Source organism: Lutjanus erythropterus, chromosome 10 (assembly GCF_056507025.1).
Source record: "Lutjanus erythropterus isolate fLutEry1 chromosome 10, fLutEry1.hap2, whole genome shotgun sequence".
Lineage (NCBI taxonomy): Eukaryota > Metazoa > Chordata > Actinopteri > Lutjaniformes > Lutjanidae > Lutjanus > Lutjanus erythropterus.
The window spans coordinates 35,085,009-35,102,219 of record NC_139326.1 but is presented as its reverse complement, the minus strand read 5'-3'; the positions used below and the strand labels follow the sequence as shown (position 1 = coordinate 35,102,219).

The 17,211-nt window shown below is 41.0% G+C and overlaps 2 protein-coding genes across 5 annotated transcripts in view; both read right to left on the bottom strand.

Annotated features, from left to right (window-relative positions):
- mtmr3 (myotubularin related protein 3) overlaps positions 1–10,768 on the bottom strand; it is a 31,856-nt gene extending 21,088 nt beyond the window's left edge. For 2 of the 4 annotated variants that reach the window (XM_084729163.1, XM_084729165.1), the window contains exons 1-5: positions 10,557–10,767; positions 7,567–7,642; positions 6,090–6,146; positions 4,736–4,825; positions 3,461–3,577 (exon numbers count right to left, since the gene is read on the bottom strand). In XM_084729163.1, coding sequence (XP_084585289.1) covers positions 3,461–3,577; positions 4,736–4,825; positions 6,090–6,092 — 210 coding nt within the window. In that variant the 5' untranslated portion in view covers positions 6,093–6,146; positions 7,567–7,642; positions 10,557–10,767. Of the gene's footprint in view, positions 1–545; positions 567–3,460; positions 3,578–4,735; positions 4,826–6,089; positions 6,147–7,566; positions 7,643–10,556 lie in introns of all 4 variants that reach the window. The other 2 variants (XM_084729162.1, XM_084729164.1) reach the window with 2 other exon arrangements.
- A 4,111-nt stretch (positions 10,769–14,879) lies between these two features.
- Positions 14,880–17,211, bottom strand: part of cux2b (cut-like homeobox 2b) — a 119,143-nt gene continuing 116,811 nt past the window's right edge. Inside the window, exon 22 of the mRNA XM_084729161.1 lies at positions 14,880–16,792. Coding sequence (XP_084585287.1) covers positions 15,976–16,792 — 817 coding nt within the window. The 3' untranslated portion in view covers positions 14,880–15,975. The remainder of the gene's footprint in view (positions 16,793–17,211) is intronic.

Below are 17,211 nucleotides of genomic sequence, written 5' to 3'. Positions count from 1 at the left end.
AACACTCGATACTAGATGGTGAAGAGCTTGTATCTACATTTCCCTTTTGGCCCAGAGCTACAGTCTTATCTTTTATAGGCAAATACCATCCAAAGTACAGAACTGTCATGTGCTTATGACTTAAGAGCATACTTTGAATACTGCAGGGAAATACCTATGCTGCTTTTGACTAAGCTCCATTAATTAGTAAAGAGCCACTTTTCAGTAGCACAGTGGGCTTTCATAAAAAGGTGTGGCTCAAGCTACTGTTCGCTCACAGTCCAGAGCCATGCATGATCGGCAGCCAGTCATCAGCAGGTCAAGCTCCAAATACATGAGTGCAAGATTAAAAGTTGCATCAAAAGATTGGCACCATGAATGCTTTGTGTGAGTAGATTATTCCCACCCATATTTTTTCATAGGGTGTAGTTTAATCCAGCACCTGGTGTTAAACAGGATCAACGAGCAGGATTCCACTCCTGTAGGCACCAGCCGGTTAACAGACAGGCACACGCATTAAAATCAAGTCAACCACTCCACGCCGTGCAGCTCTGTGGGGTACTTACTGACACCTCACAACAACAACTCTATCCAAAGCAAAACAGAGAGAACAATAATGAAAGTGATGCATCACAATGTGAAACTAATTTCTGTCTCTTGCAGCACATTCCGGATGTTTGAGCATCCTGCTGCCACAACTTAATTCCTGCCCTCTAATCTACATCCCTAATCTGGCCACCATCAAAATTCCTCGGCTGCTTGTTAACAGCCTCTCACTCTCTTGCAGCACCTCCCACCCCTGATTTGTGAGCTCTGACAGCTCTGCCATGTGATGCAGATGCCTCGTCAGCCCGTCCAAATATGTGTGAGGAGAACGCTGGCTCTGTCTGATGTGAGCACAGAGAGGCGGCGCGTGAGCCAAGAACTGGAGGCTCATTGAGGTCCAATTAACAACGACAACACGTGACGGGTGGCTAGTAGAAACATGCAGATGGATGCAACCATCAGAACCACTGAATAAAAATACATATGAAGTTTAATTAACTCAATGCTACATGGACATATAGATTAGTTAGATTTCAGGCTTTGCCAAAATCGGGGCTTTGATATGAGCATTACTGTTCTGTGTTTTTTAAACATTAAAACTAACTGGAGTAAAATAACCCAAAAAATAGGCAATGACATGAAATACTGCAGTTATCAATAGGGCTGGCATAGGCATCGTTTGATTTATTTCAATATCTATTGCTGTTAGCATACCTGAGTTCTAGTACTAATACAGAAACAGAAAGTTCCTTTTGGGCTGCAGGTTTTGTGCACTCAACAGTGTATTTTAAGTAGCACCATGGTGTATGTGGGACTGACTCCAAATAAACAACAATGGCTGTGTTCACTATAATGAAAGCAAAAGTCATCCAGTGGAGCTGTGTGGCTCACTGATGTGTTTTTGAAGAATACCTATTGATAGGACAGTTGGTTTTGGTCTTTTTAAAGGGATTTGTTGATAATAAGAAAAATATGCTTCAGATAATTACCAGAAGTATCCTTTAAAATGAGGGAATTACATTTTTGAGAGCAGGAAGTGAAACAACAAAAAGCTTTCCCTGAAGCGCATGATCTGTCATTACACAACTTTCCTGCTCTCACATATCAGCAGCAGAGCAGCTGAGTGATATGAACATGGTATGTGCTTTTCCTAAGGCATTTAGAACGATGCTTCTTGGTCAATCTATGGGAAAAATACTTTCAACATGTTTTATGTGGATGCTAGGGCTGAAAAGTATGCCAAAACAATCATGTTAAGATTATTTTGATACATACATCAACGGTGATATGAGTCACAACTTTAGTGGGAATGCTAATTTTTACATTTTATTTTCACTTTCAATAATATTTCAATTAATTATTCAGCCCTTGCAGATGTTCAATCAATGTTGATGGTACATTTATTCAAACAAAACTGAAAAAAAAAAAAAAAAAATCCTCAATGCATGCTATATTGACAAAGAAAGCTGAATCCTCCTGCTGCAACAGCTGTTGTTCTTCCTCTGCCAGTGCTGTTATTAGACATGTATGGTGATGTAGTTGGTGTCAAGGAAGAACTACAGGCTATATCAGCTTGGATTCTAGTCTCTGCCATATTTATTTGAGCCAGAGTATATGGCTGAAGAATAACAGCAGACAGAGGCCGAGGCTGCGACTGCACTGGCCGTGCAAGAGGATATGGTCACCGAGAACCATCAAGGACCTGAGCTGCCAAGAGCAAACAGCAACTGGTGATGTCTTTGCTCAAACCGCCCTCTGATGCAAAGAGGAAGTGAATCATTCTGCCACAGTTAAATTCAGTGTGGGCAGTTTTTAATTGGATGCTGGTGCTGACGCCAACCCTGAGAGCCTCTGTCTGTGTTACTATGCATAAAAGTTTTACTCCACACATGGACAGAGGTGTGCTAGACACCTTCTTCATGATCCCCAAGGTAAACTAGAAAAGATAACCAAGAGTAGCAGGGCAGAGAGAGCAGATGACCACTGAATAAGTATTTCTGTCACCCAACACTACATTTTGGCCAACACAGTAATAGCTATAGGCTAGTGGTAATACCCGGAAATGTGGGCGTCAGAAGATTCCACACAAGGCAAGCTGGTATATGTAAGCACTGTCGACACGGCTCCACTAGCAGGAGAACTCATCTTTCTCAATATAGCATGAGGAATTTATTGCTTCAATTAACTACATTTAATCAGCACTGATTGGACATTCACATAACAAAATTTCCTTTTAATTTTGAATTAGAAACATTCTTAGAATTGCATGTAAACAGATTACAAGAGAGAGTATACTTAATAAAGCATACAGCTTCTGAAAAGTAAGTTATTTTTCCAGTATCATAATATAGAACATACACTGCAGATACATATACATGTACAGCATGTACTGTATGCAGGGTGACTCTAGGTCATAATAAGCCGGTCTAGCAGCAGGAGTATAAACAACTCTGTTTAAAATAAGAAACCATAGTACAGTGAACAGCTTTGCAGTGGTAAAGAAGGCAGTTTTTTTAGAAAGTGACCACACTTGATTAACAAAGCTAGTCTCTCTTCCTTAACGAGTTGAAAAGAGACAGAGAAGGAGAGAGAGAAAGGGCGCGACTGTTATGCATCCCCCTCTGGAACCACTGCAACCAAGGCAACGGTAAGTGCAGAGAGAAAGCGGAGCGGGCAGGCAAGTGCAGAAACAGAGGTGATGAAGAGTCACGCTGCACTTCTGCCAGTGCAGATCAGCTCTGAATGGCCCGGTCACCACAGTGCTGGTACAATGGCCCCAGCTCTGCCCATTCACATAACATTAATACACACTTTGACATAGCCTCAAGTGGAGACAATCTAATTAATTATTCATTATTTTAAGCTGTGTGAAAGACATTTTCTAATCGCATCTGACCTCAAAGGTCATCATCGGTCACTGTTCAGAAACACTTACGTTGACAACGGACTCTTTGAACTTGATGTGTAGGCGGTAGTTGGACATTGCGATGATGGCATCCTCTGCTCTCCCCACATACTCTGTGAACTCCCCGTGCAGCTCAGGAAAGGGCACCTAGCAACAGCAGGAGATAAAACATTTCAAACAAACCACAGAGCCACACACATCACCAACGATAATAATATATGCAATATAATAGGGCTGTGCTTTGATCGATTGGTACACTAGATATGGTCCTTATGACTATTTTGCAACTTGTATCATATTGGCCACTTTTCTGTAGCAGTCAGGAAACATTAAAATGTTTCACAGGTAAATTGAAGATTTTACAGTGTGAACTCTACAACCCTATTTCCACAGCAAGAACTTTTTTGATATTCAACAACAGAATTTTTAAATGGAACTTAACCACCTTTCCATTTGGGATTGGCAAAATGTGCCATCTTCAGTGGGCCACAGGGCCAGGAGAAATGTGTGAAAAAAATAGCATTATAATGAAATACTGTAGTGCTGCAGAGATGCTCTGGCCAACAAATCCTCTTCTCCAGATCTATGAAAACATGCTTGTTTGGGACAGACATCATCATGATTTTAATATTTTTTCAGTGGAAATGAAAATGTTGATGCAAAAACAATCATTTCCACTTGTAGTGAATCATGCTGCAATTGCAGTATCTTTCAAAACGATCACAATATCTGATTTTTTTTTTACCATATTGTGCAGTCATAGTTTGCAGTACTGAATAACACTGATGAAATTTATGTTTTCCAAGTTACCACTACCATTTTAAATTACCAGCAATCAGCTGACTGAAAACACTCTGGTTTAGGTTCCACCTTCTTAAATGTAAACACCTGCTGCATTGTGGTGAGCATTTCAGTGATTTTCTTAATATTATATAGACTAAATGACTAATCAGGAAATAATCAACAGATTGATCAATAACGAAAATAAAGAGTGACCAAACAGCCAATGAATGAGTGCTAACCTGAAGCTTCTCAGAGCTTCAAGTTTTTGCTCAACACAGACTGTAACATAAGCTTGTTTATTTTCAGATTATATGACTTCAGATATCACTTGACTTGTGAGACTTTGCTTCTGAGACTGGTCAAACTGAAAGTGAGCTTAAGTCACATGTGACTTCATGGTGGTTATGTAACCGATTACAGTGACTCACCCACATATTCGCACATAACTATGAGGTTTACTGTTTTTTTTTTTGTTTTTTTTTTACAGCAGGGCATCAGCAGCGAGGGCAGTGGCTTCCTCACCTGCATGTTTTCCTCCTCTAGGACGGGGGACTTCTTGGGGAAGATCTGATTGGCCTGGATACACTCCAAGCTCTGCTGCCCCTCCTCCTCCTGCAGAGAAAATGCCTGTTAACTCTTTACTGAACTAGTTTTTACAACCAACATTCTTCCAGTCCAGTTTTTTTTGTTGTTGTTGTTTTAATATGGCTTTTGAAATGCTTGTCCAGGGAAGGCTGGCTGAGTAGTCCTTTATTTATCACCCTGATCCTCTCCTGTCACACGCTCATGTACACTGACACTTAAATTCACAGCACTGACCACTAAACTGCTCTGGAGGAAATGTTTGGGGAGTGAAAAGCCTTTCTCAAGACCATCTCAGGGGTAGTTTTTGGGAGAGTCGCCACTGTCGAGACACAGACTTGATTTAAAACCAATCTGACAGAGCTGCATTTATGCTGCTTTGTGTGGCTGTCTTCTCCTTCCCACCCCCACTGTAATGTGCAACCAAGCCTAATTTACTATAATCATCCCTTGTACAACAAGCCATAGTAGAGCAGATGCCAGTAACATCCAGTACTCTAAACCTGGAAATAGACATGGTAATTAATTTACACAAAAGCCTTCAATTAAATTTTTGGTTAGCTAAATCAATTTATGGACATTTTTAAGGCAGTTTTCTTCAGCAGTCTGTAGGCTTTCACGAGAGCTGAATGTTTGAGGTCACAGTAGTCTTATGCAAGACGAACATATTTCACAGAGGATGCCTATCAGTAGGGAATGTGAGGCATGGATATACAAGCAGAGTCAGGGTTTTTTTTCCTCAAGGGCAAACTGGTGGAAAAAATGTCTGGCCTTGTGCTGACAGAGATGGACAGGAATCTATGGGCTGTGTTTGGTCAGGAGCAGAGTTTAGTCTGAACAACGTGCAGAGAAAGATTAAGGTGGTCAAAAGAGATGGCAGATAACAGACAGCGACCGCGCATCCTGTGGGCTGCTGGCTCAGCATGAGCCGAGCTGATACGCACAGTCACCATGGCTTGAGGAGCAGCGTGCTGAGGCCAGCCAGGGGGCAGCCGCCACACAGCAGCATGCCAAAAACAAAAAAACTCTCTCTCACACACACGCGCCGTGCAACCAACAACCAATCCAATGGTTATGTCATGATGCAACGACACAACATTTTCACTGTAGTGAAAACTGAAAGCTGCCCTGCTTAGGCAGCAGCCTCAGAGGACCTTTGACACTGCTGATGTAAATGTCTGCTTCCTGATAAACAGAGCTGATTAAAAGTTAAAATCAATTGAGAGTTTCCGATTCTGCAGCATGCACCCAGGCCACAGGATACATAGCAGCTACTGAACTGAGGGTACTTTACCATGGCCCCTGTGAAGGAGTATGGGTCAACCAACAAGGAACTCCGGCCTGGATCAGTCTGTACAAGGAGAACATAGAACATTGATAAGTAATTCTTATAGAAAATGTGTAAATTACATATGATGCTTTTAAACTATTACCTTTAAAACACAAAAGGAAAGCAGCTGTCATCTTTTTATATGTGGTCTGATCGAATTATAACTCAGGCTGCCCAAAAACTTTTCAAATTAAGATCTTTTTTCTCCTGTAGCCTGAGGTAAGCCACTGTGCAGCCAGTACTACTGGGATCATTACTGTAAAATATGGAGCAACATTTATAGAAACAGAATTCATAATCAAATTGCTATATTGCCTATTCTGACAAAATCTAAGTATCAGCATGGATTTCAGGTCAGTTAAGGGTGAGATAAAATTGCCTTTTTTTGCCACACAGCTTATTTGGGGAGGGCATCAATATTAATGGTTGGTTTTAAAGGTATTGAAGGTTCAGTTATTCAAATCAGTTTATAACAATTTTATCTGGAAGGTTTATCTCATAAAAACAAGGGTTAATGGACAGTCTTGGACAGTAAAAATAAAATAAAAAATAAATAAACATGAAGCTTAAACTTTGTTACTTGTAAGTCATAAGTGTTCTGGGAGGAGGTTAGTGTCCTACAATGTAAATAAATACATGTTTATCTGGGAACCAGGAAGGGTTAGGGCACGGACCACAAACTGCAACATCCCCAGTTTGATTCCAGCCAACCTTTGTCATTTCCTGTCATCTGTCTCATGTCCACTCTCAAATAAAGGCATAAAATACATCAAAACATACTTGGAAATATATGTTTATCATATAAACAAGGTCATTCCAGTCAAGTCTTTTCAACAAACACCTTACTAGCTAGTCCCAAAAGAACACATTTGAGTCTCGTCTACCAGATGATCTGCTTTCTGTGCAATGACAATCTGCTTTCTGTGCAATGACAACCTGAAATGATAAACCAATCTAACATCCTTTTCTATACACATTAGCAGTGTTTCTGTAAGATCTATTTACGCTGCATGTGGACAGGGTCCAGGGACAGGGAGCTCATAATAAAAACGTTGCAGGGTGTGGCTGAATTTTGAAGGCAGGTCAAACTGCTGCCCTATTGTATTAGGGATATTGTACGCAAGTATCAGGATGTGTAAATACTTTCTCAGGGAGTGGGTCTAGGCAATGAACTGACTGCAGCCCACGATCGACCACGGCACCGTGAGCCCCTGGTTGGGCAGTCAGACGTTCAATAGCAAATCAATTCAACACGAAATGGCACAACAAGGGGAGGCATGGCCAGCAATAACAGGATTTAGGTTCTCTGTAAGGCTTATATTCAGTCAGTTGTGTCAAATGTGGCAAAGGGGGACAGACGTACTTACAACCGCATTTAAAGATATAGCAGATGGCTAAAAAGTCACATAAAAATAGTTTATATAATATTTTTTAGACTTACCACAGACAATCAGTAACGGACAATGAGCAGTCCTGATGATCCTGTTAGGGAACTCTCACAAGTAAGACATGGAAATCTGTGGAAATGAAGGCAAACATGCACTTGAATAATGAGCAAATGCTTTTCCTTACAAACTTGTCTGTATTTTGCAAACAGCAGACTTTTGCAGACACATTCAAGCTACAGAAGCTCTTTTCATTCCCTTGCAAATATAGCTGTACTGGTGGTCACAGTGGCCTGAATGTGAGCTCAGAGATACCACTTAGACTTAGTTGTGGAATGGAAAAAAAAAGCCAACTGGATGCACTAAGTGTACAGCCAGCACACAGAGATGGTTCAGTCACGTGAACTGCTCATGTAATGATCAGATAATAATAATATCATCTATTATGCCAGCAGTAGGCAGTCTGTACAGAGTTGTTAAGGGAATCAGAAAGTGGCTGGTTTGAGTCTAACACAGTACACAACACAGTACAGAATGTGTCCTATGTGCCTTTGAGCAAGGCACAAAACTATGTGGTAGCCCCTTCACTCTGTCATCTGCAAACAGGACTATGAATGTCTATAGGTCCTGGGTGTGCATGTGTTACTGTGTATTTTGGACCTATATGTCACATGAATAATAACAACTGCATGTAATAACTGAATTTCCCCTAATGGGAGGTTCATGAGTACTTTCCTAAACCCATGTTTTGAGGATTAATATAAGCTAATGGTAGGCAATGCAGCTGGGTTAGTGTAAAAGAAACATTATTAGTGGTTAAACAACCACAACAATGGATGGTCACCTGCCCACAAGGCTGATCAAGCGCATTTACTTGGCAGAGCCCAACACTTCACAGCACTTGGCTGGTGGCTGGTATTAATTTCCTGCCCAGTGTAGAGCTGAAAAATGCCACTCACCAAGACCATCAAGAGATACTAACATTTTGATCAGGTAATGTTAAACTATCTTTACCAAGCCTATCCGTAAAGTGATATCACCTAACATGTCTTTTCAAAAGAGGCAACCTGTTAGGGATCTCTCAGCATACAGGCCCCAAATAGTTGTAAAGGTCAGCTACTCTTGCAGAGACTGAAATCTGATCTGAGAAGGTCAGTAAATGAGAAGGACCTCAACACACCTTCTCAGGAACATTCAAAGGCAGAAACAAGACAAAAAATCCAATGACAGCAGTGGCAGGCAAGGACCTCAGTACCGGCTGGTCATTGAGTAGAATTAAAGGGATAGCTCACCCAAAAGTTAAAATTCCTAACTGAAGGTTAGGTTTTGTTTTTTGGTCCACAAACACTGGAAAACAGCATTGCAGAATCTATCAAACAGAATCTATCAAACAGTTTAAGTGAACAGTGGCCAATTTTCAACTGACAAAAAAAAAAAAAAAAAAAAAAGAACAAATCCCTCCATAGCGTTCACTTGCTGCAGCACACCAACACATTACACACATCCAGTTCAGGCGGTGTGCATGCTCACGTGAACACGGCTCCAAGCTAAGGATCTACAGTGAAGATTTACAATAAAACATGGTGTAAATTACATATTTCAAGTCAAATTGGCATGTCAGGGCTTTAGATGAAGACCAGCAGTATAGAGGCATTTTATATTTGTGTGTTTGTTTTTGTGTTTGTTTTTGTTTCACCATGAACTTGCATAGTTTGGGAGATTCAGCAACACTGTTTTCCTGTGAAACTCCAGCAGTGTCTTGTGGACTAAAAAAAATAAACCCAACCTTAAATCGGCATGAGGGTAAGTAGATAACGACTAAATTTTCATTTTTTGATGAACTATCCCTTTAAGTGAAGGGGCCAAGGGAGGTCATTACAGGTCTCACTGACCGAGGAGTCCAGCTTTTGCTGCTGCTGCTGCTACCTGATAAAGCATATCTGCTGCCTGCCACACACACAGGGCTCTGTTTACCGCAGCGGGCTCATGACCCGTGGCTACGGCTCAGTCTGGTTCTGAGTTCAGAGTCACACAGGGAAGGCTAAGCCCCTTAGAGCCTTAACGTTACTCCTATCCCGTGACAGGCCAACATGCACCATAGGCTGCAATATTATCAAGCAAATAGCCTCAATCTTCTAACCGATATAATCAAAAGAAATACAGATTATGGCAATGAATTGCTAAATTAGTTTGACTAACTTGGGTTGACGGTCAGGTAGTAATAATGGACTTAACAGTGGCACTAAAAAGGATTAACTCGCAAAAAAACCTATATGTCGGCTTACTTTGTGTGTGGGAAAAATAGATTCCGCTATCTTAAAGTTAACATAAGTTGCTTACCAATCAAAATGTTAACAAACGCGAGTTAACATTAGCTAAAACGTTAACAGTATTTCAAGTTAGCTAGCGTTCGCTAGCTTGAGGTAATAAAGGTAACGTTAGCAATTAAAAATAACCTACAGTCAACCATAAACTATACCAAACACTTAATTTTAATAAGTGCTAGCAAGCCAAGTGCCATGCAACGTAACAGCTATGGAGAGCCCATTTACCAGGCAAAAGTCAGCAGCTGACGACAGTTGTGTTAACAGGTTCGTCTCATAGATAACTAACCATGTCAACAGACAAAACTAACTAGGTTAGCTAGCTAGCGATATCACTACTGCCGAGCTTCTTCTCTTTGGTTAACGTTAAGCTAAAGCTGAAGCTAGGTTAGCTAACGTCAATAGTAAATCAAGAATAACACGTCCGCAAAGTAATGTTAGCAAACAAACGCATAGCCCAAAGTAGATATTTGGATTAAAAGCAACCGACATTAACATTTGCTAGTTAGCAGTGTGCTGTTTTGTTGCAGTCTCATAGTACTCGGTGTTTGCCATTACTAATTGTGGCATAGAACAGCCAGTAAGCTGGCTAGCTAACATTAGCTGGTAGAGCTAGCGCAGCTCTCTGCAACTGTTTTTGTTGTTATGAGATGGAGGGCGGAACCCAAAACGGAGGCCTCTGTCAAAACACACCGAGGAACGACCACAACCGGCGGACTCACCAGAGAAAGGAGTGATGAGAAGTTGGGAGCCGAAGATTCATCCGAAGCCCGTGCAATTACTGAGCAGCAAACGCACCTCGATCAAATAAACATTAGTCATATCCGAGCCGAGGCCAGCTTCACTGCGTCCCTCTCCAGCACCGAGCCGTCGTCGCCATCGTCGCGAATTCTCCAGCCCAACAACCTACGTGAGCACGTTACGTCATGGCGTTAGGGCGATGCTCTGGTAGGGGGAGGGGCTCAGATACACCATGCGGTACGCTCATGTAAACACAGGACTGCTAGAATAATTGACTATAATGTACAATAATGATTCTTAATTCAACCAGAATGAGGATGCGTTTGGAGCATCGAAAGACTGCTAATGGTCCTTTTTCACAACAGTCATTCTGACATGAAATAGTAGGGTAAAGACGTGTGTTGTTAATGATACTAATTAAAGTTCAGTTACATTCAGGTCAAACAGAGTCAGTGTGCTGCTGTTGTACATGTTGGCTCTCTGGAAAGTCTCTGCTACACTAAATGGACCGGGGCCTTAATTAGCATATTAGGTTACACCTGTGTTCATATCAAAATGGCTGCTGTCAGAGATGGATAGTATTTCAATTAAATGTATTTTTAAAAACTAGATTTAAATACTTTGGAGTATTTTGTCATTTGTATTTTGCTGGGGGAAAAATGTAATTAGCCAAAAAAAATATTTAAGTGTATTTTAAATACTTAAAATGCATTATTTAATGTGTAGTTTTATTAAAGACAAGATCAATACAGGCCAGAACATCGAATATGTAATTTTTTCACATATTATTTTTTAGTTAAGTTTTGAATCTTTAAAACTACTTGGTCCTTTACGATCAGGTGTCATTCAATGTGATATCAGTTTGTATAAAATTTATTTTTGTATTGTCAAATTTAATTAAATACATTTTCCCATAAAAGTATTTTGTGTTTTATTTTGATACATTTGAGGAGCAAGTATTTGTAATTTTTAACAGCATATTTTTTGATACATTTGTGCTCATCTCTGTCACAGTGAAAAAGGTCTACGAAGCAAACAATATGGAAAAGGACTAAATGCTCCAAATACTTAACATGTAGATTCATACAAAATACATTACAGTGAATGACTGAGATTTTATAGTTTGTTTGTTTTTTAATATATGTATGTTTATGACTTTGTCTGCATTCATTTGCAGGCATATACCTGTACTGTGGGAGTTCATTCCTCAGCATAAAGAAATAAAAACACAACACAGCAAGATCTTAAACAATTATGTATTGAATGATGGCTTACATATGCAAATTCAATTCCAAGACGCTTGGTATACCTTTGTCCATTCTTTAACATTTAATAGCCTGACGTGTGAGGCATTTAGACAGTAATTTAAGCCTGCAGGACACTTCTCTTTATTGGCTCACAGCTGACTTTCAAATGATAAATTTTCTTTGTGACAAACCCTCAGTGTCAGAGTTGTAAATATTGTTTCTATATCGACAACTTTGAGCAAAACCATTCAAATTTTGCTGACCAATTACCTCATTATTTAGTGACAAATGTCAATTCTAAAATAAAACCATCTCATGTGTAGGGCTCTAAAGCTTAGCTTTTTTCTGAACTGGGTTACAAAACCACTACACCCCTCTTAAAACACACTTTACCGCAAGGCATTACTCCTGTGAGGATAATGCATGAGGCATATGATATGGCACAAAATAATCTTGATTTAAATATTTACCTGGAGGTCATGTTAACTAGGTCGTTACTGGGTTTTGATTTGACTGGATTCATGATGACTTTGTGAGAGCCAAATTTATCAGCTGCACCATGCATGGACTTCACCAATGTAAAAAGACTTTTAAGTGCTGATTCAATGTCCCTGTGCAAGACCAACAACACAAAAACACAGTCTATCCCTTGTCATGTGACTAGAATGGATTCGCATGCAAAACAATGAGATGGGCTTTACATGAAGAGATAATGGTCTGGGTAAATACATTTCTTTTTCAGTCATATGTCCATGTTACCATGAAAGACAATGAAATTTCCACATAAGAAATGCCACTTCTACTCATACAGTATATTATGCACAAAAAATGGTGGTACGAAAACCAGAGAGAAATCTTCTGTGGCTCCAAGAGAAAACAAAAACAAACAAACAAAAAAAAAAAACAGTATTTCAGAGAGCAAAGTCTACTGATCTCAAAAAATGCAACCCATTAGCTTCATCCTGGTAGTTCCAATCTGCACTGTACTTTGACACATCTGTGTAATGAATTACAAAACAGCTCTCCAACAAACCGCCGCTTTCTGTGAAAGTTGCATTTCCCCATATACACACAACTTCCACGGGTCCATTTTAATATATAACAGAGTCATTCTCTACGCCACATAATGTTTATCATAGTCACCACCACCGATGAGAGCAACTGTTTCAGTAAAGCTTTAAAAAGCAAGACTACCCTGAGAGAAGGTCTAAAACGTGGGCAAGCTTGCCAGACCAGAACTGGCTTGAATGGGTTTGGTTTATTAAATCTGTACACTCTATTTCAATATAATCAGCACATTTTGTTCCAAGAATGTAAGATATTATTTTTTTTAGTAATTGTGTAATATATATCTCTACATAATACAATCCAAGTCCTCTGAACTATGTAGACATGTGCAAGTGTTTACTACCAACTTCGACGATACAGTAAAGGCAAAGACTTGTGGACACTAAGTTAGGATAATGTTGATATTTGAAATTTTTCTTGAGTCCTCACAATTATCAAAATCTAAGTGCTGTAAGTAGTTCATACACGAGGTATTGAATATCTAGTTAACTGTTCTGAGTATAAAATAGAGGCAAAATACATAAAGAACATCTTGCAAGCATGACAAAGAAACTTCTACAGACACAATACACAAGTGGTCAAAGATAATATGAGGGGATACCTGTAACCTTTTTGTGTCCTTGAATATAGTGTACTTACAGATCGGATGCTTTCATGTTGATGAGAGGTCACACTGTATCATGCTCTGTGAGCTTTAGCCCCGAGGGAGATCAATTCACATCACCGCAGCGTTGCTCACGGCGACCATGGCTAAACATCAGCTGAGTGCTCAGAGGTTGAGGTGTTTGATCAAGTACACATTACTCTAGCTACAGTAAATAAGTCGTTCTCAACCTTTTGGAGCCGCGACCCCCTAGAAAAATCGGGTTGGGGGTTCACGACCCCCCACCACGCATCTGCCCGAGACAGTTCAGTACCAAACGCACATTATATCACTGTTACAGGTGATGTCATGTAAAAAACATTCCCTCGGTCTAAAATACAGCCCTCATTTCCCATCATGCTTTCTGTGTAGTTTAAGTTAGTTATTTTATGACACAAGATGCTAATTGTTGTTGTTCGTGTTTGTGTCTGTTCAGAGCATGGTGGTTTATATTGGTAACTGTGATTTTTGTTGCTGGTTTACAGTTTGCTTAAGCTTCTTTTTTAAAGGGACAGTTCACCCCAAAATCAAAAATACGCATTTTTCCTCTTAACCTGTAGTGTTATTTATCCATCTTGATTGTTTTGTTGTGAAAAGCCCTTTTTTTGGATATATTAGCCATAGAGATGCCGGCTTTCTCTCAAATGTAATGGAACTAGATGGCACTCGTCTTGTGGCGCTTACTCAAAATAATCCACAGACCACAGAACTACTGTCTTTCTACTAGAGAGAAAGCAGTTCCTACATGAAACTGCTCACAACAAGGTGTGTGGATTATCTTGAGTAACTGGGTCATGATTTTTGTAAAGAGACATTCCTGTTGAGTTTTTCCAGTTGTATTTTGTGGTGCTTTTGTGGTGAGAGAGGGCAGACGTCTCTATGGTCAATATCTCCAAAACCCTGCAACTCACACCAAAGTAATCTAGATCGATAAATAACGCTACAGGCCAGAGAAAATAATATGTATTTTTGATTGTTGTGTTGAATGTCTTTAAGGGGCTGATGTAGCTGTGAACTGTTCTCATTCCATGCTGCTTGCCACAATATGTTATCTTATTTTCCACAACCATCTGGTGACCCCTGTAAACGGTCCCGCGACCCCCTCGGAGGTCCCGACTCCCAGGTTGAGAACCACTGCAGTAAATGACCAATTTTGAGAAAGTGCACCAAGTTAGGTGTGACCTTTGAGGAGGATCATAATAGACACGTAGAAAGGAATTATTAACTTCCCATCTCCTCAAACAGCAGCATATTCTTTGTCAAAGACAGATTTTGCTCATTAAAACTTGATCTCTGCACGTCTGAGGCATGATACAGAGTACTTCCCCCTCCACTGACTCAAAAAAGTGTGGGTCATGTTCATGTATAAGAATGAGACGCATGGTCATAGCATGATGTGCATCAACATAATCTGAGGTAAACCAGGTGTCCTGTGTCTTGGCCTGTTACAGTCTGAGAACCAGTGCCTTAGAGGGTCAGAGAGGTAAGTCTGAAAGAAATCATGTAAACTGTGCTCATGTGCAGTGAATGTTTCACTTACTACCAAAAGCACAAGGGCCCTAAACTGTAAACCTCAAGGATTATTCAAAGAAAAAAAGAAAACAAAAACACTAAAAGTACTCTACTCGTTAGATTTAACGTTTCCTTTTTTCTTATTTTTTGCAGGGTTTTCAACTTTTTTTTTTCTCGTGTTTTCGCTCAAGTATAATCACAGGTGACTAACTACAGAGGATAACAGGGTCAGGTGAGTACCATGCTACATCAGGTTTAGAGAAGGCTATTGCAGACAATTCTACAACATGTACAACCACATTTTATACGTGTGAGTTACAAATAGTTCAAAACATATCACCAAGAAACTAAGTACATACAAGATGTTGAATATTTAGAGTCTTAAAGGACTATCCCTCAGTCAGTAATAGGATTTCATGTTACTTGACTTAAACTGTCCAGTCTTACAGACAAAATCTGAAAAATTGCTATTCAAAAAGTAGCAAATTTGGTCAATGTCTCTTTTCAAATAGTTATAGTGCTTTTAATGGCTTAAGACAGGGGTCTTTTTTTAATCTCACCCAGTGGCAATCTACAGAACTTCAGTGTACATTTTATGACACCATAGCTGCAAAAGTCTTCATGTCAAGTCCAATAGGTAAAACAACAGCTAGTGCTGTCACATATATTTAAAAGTAGTATGCATTATCAAAAAAAAAAACAAAAAAGGAAAAACAAATACACAATTATAAATTTTTTTTCAACTCTTTAAGTTCTTGTAGGGCGTTCTGCCGTATGTTTAGCTCTGCGTTCCTGTTTCCGTTGAGTTATCAGTCTGAGAGGACAGGCCTTCAGGAGCCAGGCTCCGTTCCAAGTCTTCAGGAAGCTTCTATTTGAGACTCCCCTGTGTGCCGCGAGGGTCATCAGGACTAAATACAAGTAACAGGGGACCTAAAACTCCCATTCCAGTGTCTCCTCTCGATTGGCTGCTCTCTCTAGCCTGTGGATGATGTTATTGAGGTTGGCCATTTTCTCATTGCGTCTCTGAGTGCTTCTGTTGAGTTTGGGGCTTTGGAAGGGCGGGAGCGGGTTAGGGTCCAGGCTGTGATTGGTGCTCGTCGAGGGCGGGTTTGGCAGCGAGGGCGATATGGGAGCGGAGGAGGACGGGACGGGGGAGACTGACATCATGAGGCCGGGCGAGGACGCGGCGGAGGGGGAGTTGAGGGAGACCTCCAGGCTGCTGCGGCAGGGCTCTGACGAGGCCTTGAAGCTGACCGGGTCGACAGGTGACTTTCCGGAGTCTTCGCCCTCGTGCCTGGACTGGTTGGTCCTCTGGGGGCCGTCTATGGAGACCGCGACGTGGTAGAGCCCCTGAACCGGGCTGCTCATCCCCTCCTCCTGCCTCAGGCTCTGGCCGGCCGAGTGAGGCTCGCGGCAGCCGGCGATGGAGTCCTCGTGTTCGCTTTTCAACAGCGGGAACTGTATTGCTGTGGAAAAACACTGAGCTCTCGACTGTTTCGTGGAGCCCTCCCTCCCCTCCTCCTCCCCCTCGTCTTCCCTGTCTATTGCCTCTTGTTTGACATGAGGCAGTGCTGTGTTGGCGCTGAGAGGGAGGCTGGAGTGGATGTGTCCTGAGGGCTGCTGCAGCCTCCTCTCCTCTCCATCAGAGTGGGGGCTCCGCGTCGCTGAGGGGGAGTAGCTGTGGTGCTCAGCATCTGTGTCATTGTCTGGCAGACCCTCCATCAGTACCTCCCGCCGCATCCTGGACCTGCACACAAACACTGCTGTTAGATAATCACATGAGGGCAAACACTAGATTTACATTTCAAATAGTCTGATGGAGATTAAAGGGATAGTTCAGATTATTTGAAGTGAGGTTGTATGAGGTACTTATTCATAGTTAGTGTATTAACTGCAGTGGGTGGTGGTCGGCACACCTCCAGTTTGGAGAAGCAGAGAGGGGTACCAGCACAGAAGCAAAGCAATGTATTGCTGTGGACAGGGTTAAGGTCTGATTTGAGTGTAAGCGAAATTTTCAATATTTTCGTTGTTTTACCTTGGTGTTAGACAGCCTTTTCTGATAGGAAACTGCCATTATATAAGCCAAATATGGCTCAACCAAACTCCACTGGCAAAATCAGTCATTTTACCACGCAGAACACAGGACTTTCTGGTCTACCACTGCCT